The sequence below is a fragment of the Leptinotarsa decemlineata genome, unplaced genomic scaffold, assembly GCF_025532065.1.
Source record: "Leptinotarsa decemlineata unplaced genomic scaffold, Ldec_3_MD MMD2_tig00078360_RagTag_RagTag, whole genome shotgun sequence".
In the NCBI taxonomy this organism is placed as follows: Eukaryota; Metazoa; Arthropoda; class Insecta; order Coleoptera; family Chrysomelidae; genus Leptinotarsa; species Leptinotarsa decemlineata.
Window position 1 is genome coordinate 40,579 of NW_027412727.1, and position 7,805 is coordinate 48,383.

General features: G+C 37.4%; 2 protein-coding genes across 2 annotated transcripts; both read left to right on the forward strand.

The window, feature by feature from the left end:
- The first annotated feature begins 371 nt into the window (after positions 1-371).
- Positions 372-5,136, forward strand: LOC141487053 (uncharacterized). The gene is made up of 2 exons (XM_074185858.1): positions 372-1,565; positions 1,627-5,136. The coding sequence occupies exons 1-2, from the start codon at positions 959-961 to the stop codon at positions 4,905-4,907; spliced, it is 3,888 nt and encodes a 1,295-aa protein (XP_074041959.1). The 5' UTR covers positions 372-958; the 3' UTR covers positions 4,908-5,136.
- LOC141487054 (uncharacterized) lies at positions 5,134-7,259 on the forward strand. Its single transcript, XM_074185859.1, has 2 exons — positions 5,134-5,202; positions 5,271-7,259. The coding sequence occupies exon 2, from the start codon at positions 5,275-5,277 to the stop codon at positions 6,409-6,411; it is 1,137 nt and encodes a 378-aa protein (XP_074041960.1). The 5' UTR covers positions 5,134-5,202; positions 5,271-5,274; the 3' UTR covers positions 6,412-7,259.
- The last annotated feature ends 546 nt before the right edge of the window (positions 7,260-7,805 follow it).

Below are 7,805 nucleotides of genomic sequence, written 5' to 3' on the forward strand. Positions count from 1 at the left end.
TTTTTCTGTCGACCACCTGTCACACCTCCTACGAAATATGAATGACAACTGAATTCTCAGAAAATATCCCATAATCATGTAGATTATTGAATATGACTTCTAGACACTCCATTTTTTTGAAGTGTATCACAAGAAATATAAGTATTTTCAGTTGAGGCTTAGTTCACAAATTATTTTTTTGTGGGTTTTGTAAAAGAATATTTTTCGAAACATCAAAATCCAAAGAAAGCTAAGTATAGAATCTTAACCTTTTTCAAGTTACTGACTCATTGGAGTCTTTAGTGGATTACATTACACAGTAACTTTTTTAGGTTGAACTATTCAGTTTGCCTTGCATAACATTCCTGCAGATTCTTCATTGATTAGTAGTTGTCTAAGGCCGCTTGAGGACCTCCCCCCACCATTTGACCTTGTCCTTGAATGACGTCATATGACCTTCAGTTACATGTCAGATGATATGACCTTGATCATAGGTGTCGACCTTGAGATTTGAGTCTGTTCCTCGATATGTGACCTTGAAGTTTGGTCTTGAAAGATACCTCATGATCTTGCATTATGCACGTTCAATATGACCATGCGATTCGACCTTGAGATTTATCCTTGCTCAATACGTGACCTCGATGTTAAACCTTGTCACATCATATGATCTTCATTTTATCCATTATATCTGCAATACATGACTCTGAACTTGTGCTTTACCTTCAAGATCAACCTTGAGCTATGTGTATGCTATATAACTTCGAACATGAAATTTGAACTTGAGAATTCAAGCTATTCCTAATATGTGACCTTGAGGTTCAACCTTGGAGAGCATCTTACAACCTTGATATATATGCATGTCATATAACCTTGAACATGTAGTGGTGGGGGGGAATACTTTTAACGGGAGTGCGATGTGAATGTTTCACTCAGTTCGCATTCTCCTCCTAATCTTGTGGTTCATATAATTTCATACAAAATGTATATGTGCAACGAATGTGGGAAAAATTTCACACGCAGTGACAACCTGCGTCGTCATCAGCGCGATTCATGTACGTTGATGAGTTATGGAGGACCATCAACTGAGAATGATGGAGAAGCATCAACTCCGAAGAGGATGAGGTTAAACCCCCCAGCACCTCCGGTAATGCAGACATGCCAGTGCTGCAATTTGACAATTTCAAGTGATCAGATGAATGTACATCGTAGAACTTTGCACCATAGAACGAATGCATGTGTGCATTATGGGGAAGGTGTTAAAATTGTAGGCACAGCGTTCAAGTGTAGAATTGTGAGCTATAGGGTGGATAGTCAAAATCACCATATGGATTACAACACATTCTTCAATGAATTGAAGCAGAAAGTATTGAAACTACTGGAAGAAGTGTTGGTCATTCATAAAATTGTGAAAGTGAATATGGAGGTGTTTGGGCGCTACAATCTACAAACTAAAGAGTACTGTGATGTTAAAGCATTCAATAGTTCCAATCAAGTTATTGATCAATCGAATGATTTGAATGTGGTATATAACAATTTTGCTGATAGTTTGACTGCCCAAGCGATGGAATTTCAACATCGAGATTCAGGTATGTGATCTATTCTAAACATCATCAATTGAGTGTGTCGAAAAATAATCTCTGTTTTCAGGTTGGACAATTGAGAAAATTTTGTATTTGGAGGTGAATGTTAATAAGTTTAGCCCCCTTGGTGGATCTTCTTACATCAAACTTCCCAAATTCATCGAGTCCAAGAAAAGTGTGGTGAATGTTGTGAATCAGGACCATTACTGCTTTGCATGGGCTGTGACTTCAGCTTTATATCCTGCCAGTGCGAGAGTGTGTGAACTTTCGTCATACCCGCACTTTTCAACCGTATTGAATGTAGCAGGTATGGAATTTCCAGTTAAGTTGAAAGATATCCCTAAATTTGAGGTTATGAATAATTGCTCTATCAATGTTTATGGGTTGGAGAACACTTTCAAAAATGGCAAAATCGAATATGAAGTTGTAGGCCCATTACATTATTCAAAATCTAGGCTTAACAGTCACGTGAATCTATTGAATATCACAGACGAATCTGGTAATAGTCATTATTGTTGGATAAAGGATTTATCGAGACTAGTATCATCCCAAATATCTGCACACCACCACAAAAAATATTTTTGTGATGGTTGTTTATTGTACTTTAGCGATGAGCGGGCTTTATTGCGACACCAGTTAAATGATTGTAATCACATATCAACAACAACACCGAACACTAATTTAAGAATTGACAAATTTGGTAAATGTGTACCTGAAAATATTTTGAAATTTGAAAATTTCGAAAAACAATTGAAAGTTCCATTCGTTGTGTATGCTGATTTTGAATCTATTTTGAAACCAGTGCACACAAATGAACCAAATCCTGCACACTCTTTCACAAATAAAACTTATCTTCATGAACCATATGCTTTCTCATATATCATAAAGTGTTCTTTCGATGATTCAATCTCCAAATTTGTATTATACAGAGGTGCTGATGCAGCTAAAGTATTTGTTTCAAACTTGGAGGCTGACGTAACCAATATTTATCACAAATATTTGAAAAATGTGGTTCCGATGAGTCCTTTGACTGCTGAGGAAGAGCATGACTTCAATATTGCCACCACATGTGGGATATGTGGAAATAAATTTGAAGAGGGTGATATTAAAGTACGTGATCATTGCCATCTAACGGGGAAAAAAAGAAATGGAGCTACTCATTCCATTTGTAATCTCAATTTCAAATTGCCCGAATTCATTCCAATCATTTTCCATAATCTCAGCGGGTATGACTGCCACTTATTCATAAAGGAGTTATGTACCGATAAAAATAAAGTTGATGTCATCGCTCAAACTAAAGAGAAATATGTTTCTTTCACGAAACATCTATTCATGGAAAATACATTGTATCGAAATGGTCAAATAAAAAAAAAATATTTGAAATTGAGATTTGTGGACAGCTTCAAATTTTTGGCTGCATCTCTACAAGAGTTGGGTGATAATTTGGATGAAAAACATTTTGTTGAAACTAAAAAATATTTTCCAGAAAATGATAAATTTCAGCTAATGAGGCAGAAAGGTGTTTTTCCTTATAACTTTATCGATTGTTTGGATAAATTGAATTATTCAAGTATACCATCGAAGTTGGACTTTTATGATAAACTGAATGAGAAGCATATTTCTGATGAGGATTATGATAGAGTGAAACAGGTATGGGGCATGTTCAATTGTCGGGATTTAGGTGAATATTCTGACATTTACTTGAAATCTGATGTTCTGTTGTTGTGTGATATTTTTGAAAATTTCAGAAATATGAGTTTGGGTACATACAAATTGGATCCTGCTCATTATTTCACATCTCCAGGTCTATCTTGGGATGCTATGTTGAAGTTTACAGGGGTCGAGTTAGAATTACTAACTGATATCGATATGGTGCATTTTTTCCAAAATGGTATACGCGGCGGTGTTAGCCAATGTTCGGAAAGGAAGCATATTGCAAATAATCAATTTCTTCCGAATTATAATCCCAACGAACCTTCATCCTTCATAATGTATTTGGATGCAACCAATCTATATGGCCATAGTATGTGTCAATCACTACCTGTTGACGGATTCACTTGGTTGACCGCCGATGAAATAAGTCAGCTAGATATCAATAGCATCCCAGATGATGGCTGTCAAGGATACATTCTTGAAGTAGATGTGCACTATCCTATAGAATTGCACGATTTACATTCAGATTTGCCATTTTTGGTGGAGAGCATTATACCACCTGGTTCAAAGTCTAAAATACCCAAACTCATACCGAATTTGAATGATAAAAAAAAATATATTGTTCACTATAGAAATTTGAAACAGGCGGTTCGTAATGGTTTGATGGTGATGAGAACTCATAGAATTCTCAGATTCAATCAATCACCATGGTTGAAGAAATATATTGATTTGAATACAACCCTAAGAAATAATGCCAAGAATAAGTTTGAGAAGAACTATTTCAAACTAAACGTGAATTCCATATATGGTAAAACAATGGAGAATGTTAATAATAGAAGAGACATTCGCATTGTTACACATTGGGAATCTATAAGAAGAGGTATGGGTGCCAACGCTCTTATAGCTCGTCCCAATTTCAAAACATTATCTATATTTTCGGAAGACTTTGTCGCCATTCATATGGGTAGAGTTAAGGTTTGCTACAATAAACCATTATATCTGGGATTTTGCATATTGGATATGTCGAAAACTGTTATCTACGACTTTTTCTATGACGTCATCAAAAAGCATTACGGATCTCAAGCTTCTCTTCTATATACCGATACGGATTCTTTGATATTGAAAATAATGACTGATAATTTCTATGATTTCATGAGTGAGAACATTGATAAATTTGACACTTCCAACTATGTGATGAATAATAAATTCAATGTGCCAGTAACGAAATCGATACTTGGAAAGATGAAGGATGAACTCCCGAGTGATCCCATCATTAGTTTCCACGGCACAGGTGCCAAAGCTTATCACGTTCAAAGTGTATCAGATGAAATAAAGAAGGCAAAAGGTATCAAAAAATCCGTTATAAGAAATCAAATATCAGTTGATGATTACATAAAGATTGTTGAAACAGGTGGTACAATATTGCGAAAGATGAATATATTTCGAAGTGATTTACATGAAGTATATACATTGATGTGCAATAAAGTTGCTCTATCACATAAGGATGATAAAAGGTTCATAATACCTAATACCACCAAGACATTACCTTGGGGACATAACGACATTGAGTTTTATCAAACATCCCCCAATCAGAATTTCAGAATTTTTTTGGAAGTGTTGAAAGATGAAAGCAATGTCGGCAATGGAAAATTAGATCTACTCATTAAATTATTGGAAGAGCAATTGACTAATTGAATATTAAAAATATATATACCTATTTTTTTAATGTTCAACAATAATTGGAAAATTCATACCAATTGAATATAGTTAATGAATGTTATCGTTCTCTCCCACTTCACCCCCACCACAACCCCCACACAGTGCACAACTGATGGTGGGGTTGTAGAGAGGGAAGTGGGTGGAGCTTATTCTTTTAAAATGCGAGAGGAGGCCAGAGTAAATCATTCGCTTGCAGTAGTCCTTCGAGTGAACTTACCTCCAGTGCCCAGTCGAGCCAACCTGCTTCCAGTGGAAATTTTTTCGATTCAATGTAAGTTCATAATTTCAATAACTATATATATATATATATTGTATTGACTTATATTTTATTTTTTTCAGAAGCATGTCTTTCTTACGAGCTGCCCTGATGGATGGAACCATTCGTACTGAAGCCCAAGAGAGGGAGATCATGCGCAGGAAGGGGTTAATGGCTGGAACCCCGCTATCTGAAGCCCAGCTAGATGAAGCCATGCGCAGGAGGGTGGTTGTCCATCAGGACGTGGTGATCCAGCCACCTAGGACCCAGATGGCAACGATGGCTCCGACGACGACGACTTCCAATGTCAAGTCCCTCTTTCGTGATTTCAACCCAGACCAGGAAGCGGAATCAATGATGGACCTATCCATCGAGGCGGTACCGTCGTCTCAGAGTTTGGAAGGGTTGTTGGAGACGTTGAATCCAAACTTGGAGGAACCACTGCCAGATCTTCTAGATCTATCGGATGTGGAAGATGTGATGTTGGCACAGCTACCTGGTGTGTTATCCCAGATCGACTCCGAGGATGAGTTTGAAAACCCGAAGAAGCGGATACGGGCCAACAACAAGGTGGTGAAGTCTGAAGAGCGGAGTTCCAAGAAGACGAAACCACCATCCGCGAAGTCGAAGTCGAAGCCATCAATCCGGAGGAAGGGCGATAAACTGAGCGTCTTCAGAAAAAGGTGTGAAAGAAACACGGCCATTAGAGCTTGGCCGGAAGCAACCCGTTCTTCGGAAATATCTAAAGCTGGACCATCCTCCCTTGTAGCACCCGTCCACCAGGTGCAAGTGGTTGTAGATGTCCATCGGGAAGCTAGCCCGTCTCCTTTACATCAGGATGGGAGATCAACCTCACCAGCCCTCCCTGAGGAAAACATTCCTTCGCCCACACGAGAGGTCGCTGCGGAAGTTCCTCTGTCACAGAGCACATGTGAGGACCAGAAAGTTGTTAATTCTTTCTCATACATGCGATCTGTGATGGATGAATTGAGCAAGAAGCGACAGCGTCGAGGTGAGTGCGATTCCCGCCGCCGAGCCATGAGTGCAAAAATTGAAGGCATTCAGGCTCAGAAGCGGGAATTAGATAAGCAGCTGTCTCGCATTGAAGCGGATCTTCGCAAAGAAGATCAACTTGAAGGCGAGCTAGTGGCTTACATTGAGAAGTACGAGCCTCGGGTGCGGCGATGGAAGGACATGATTGCCGGCTTACCGATGGATTTGTAAATATATGTATATATGTAGTGCATGTTAATTTTAAGATATATTTAAGTTGTTTATAAAATATTTTTTGCATGTAAATTTTAAGGTTGTAATTTTTTTCATGATGAAATTAAATAAAAAATAAACAAGGAATTGAAAGGAGTGCATATACTTTGGTTGTTGCACACAGAATACTGCGAGGTTGGGGCAGTATTTATTCCTTTTATCTAGTCATGTTCTAGCCATATTTAGCATGTAGAAATTAACCATAGAAATAGTACAATCTATGTTAGTAATTATTTGCAATATGAGTTAGTGCAAAATAAGATCTAGGAGAAATAAACTTTGTATGGTAAAACTAATGAGTTTGATTAATAATAAAGAAGCTAAAAACCTTGCCCCATCCCTCAGCATCATTCAATTCGAATGTGACGTTTCCATATATAAATAATGAAAGAAATTATTCATTAGAGTAGTTCAACAAATAGACGTTACATCATTAGTCATTAGCTCACACAAGTTGCGACTTCTGATGGTTGTCGTTTATAAGGGTGTGGCAGCTAGCTAATGAAAAAAAACAGGAAAGAATAGATGAATAATGGAAGTAACTATCATTTAGTGTGTTCGAATAAGTAGATGTGAATATGAATGATTGCATACAGTTGGTTAGGTTAGGTCAGTTTAGGTGAAATTTTTCTCCTGAGCGGATTGCAAAAAGAACCAATTGATGATGATCCATAGAGAAAATAGTGTATTTTATTTCATATATATGTGATGTTTTACTTAATATATACATGTGATGTACGATATCTGGGAATAAACTACATATTCTCAACTCCTAAGGTATTGTTAACTGTGCGGTTGACCGCAGGGTTTATTTCATATATATGTGATGTTTTACTTAATATATACATGTGATGTACGATATCTGGGAATAAACTACATATTCTCAACTCCTAAGGTATTGTTAACTGTGCGGTAACTGTGCGGGTCCGCGGCCTTGGCCGCGGACCCGCGGTTTTATACATAAATTGTTCCAACAATCTACTTTATAGTTATCACAACGTAGACAACGTTGAAGTAGTAACTCACAATTTGCTGCACAGTTCACACAAATATTTCTATAAATTCCCATATTGTCACACACGATTCCTATGGAACATTTGCAGCACTGATGGTGGGGGCATACTTCTAGAGTTGAATTATTTGTCGCCTTCGAAACTTTAATTGGACTCGGAACTTGGGTTGGATTTTTCAATACACATCTACGACACAGACCGGTACATGGATTAATATATGCTTCAAGCCAATAACCTTGACAATTACTACACATTATAACTTGATTGACTTTGATTGGATGACCGCGTACTTTCGGTTTTGAATCCCACTCTTTTGGAAAAGGCATATTAGTATTCACT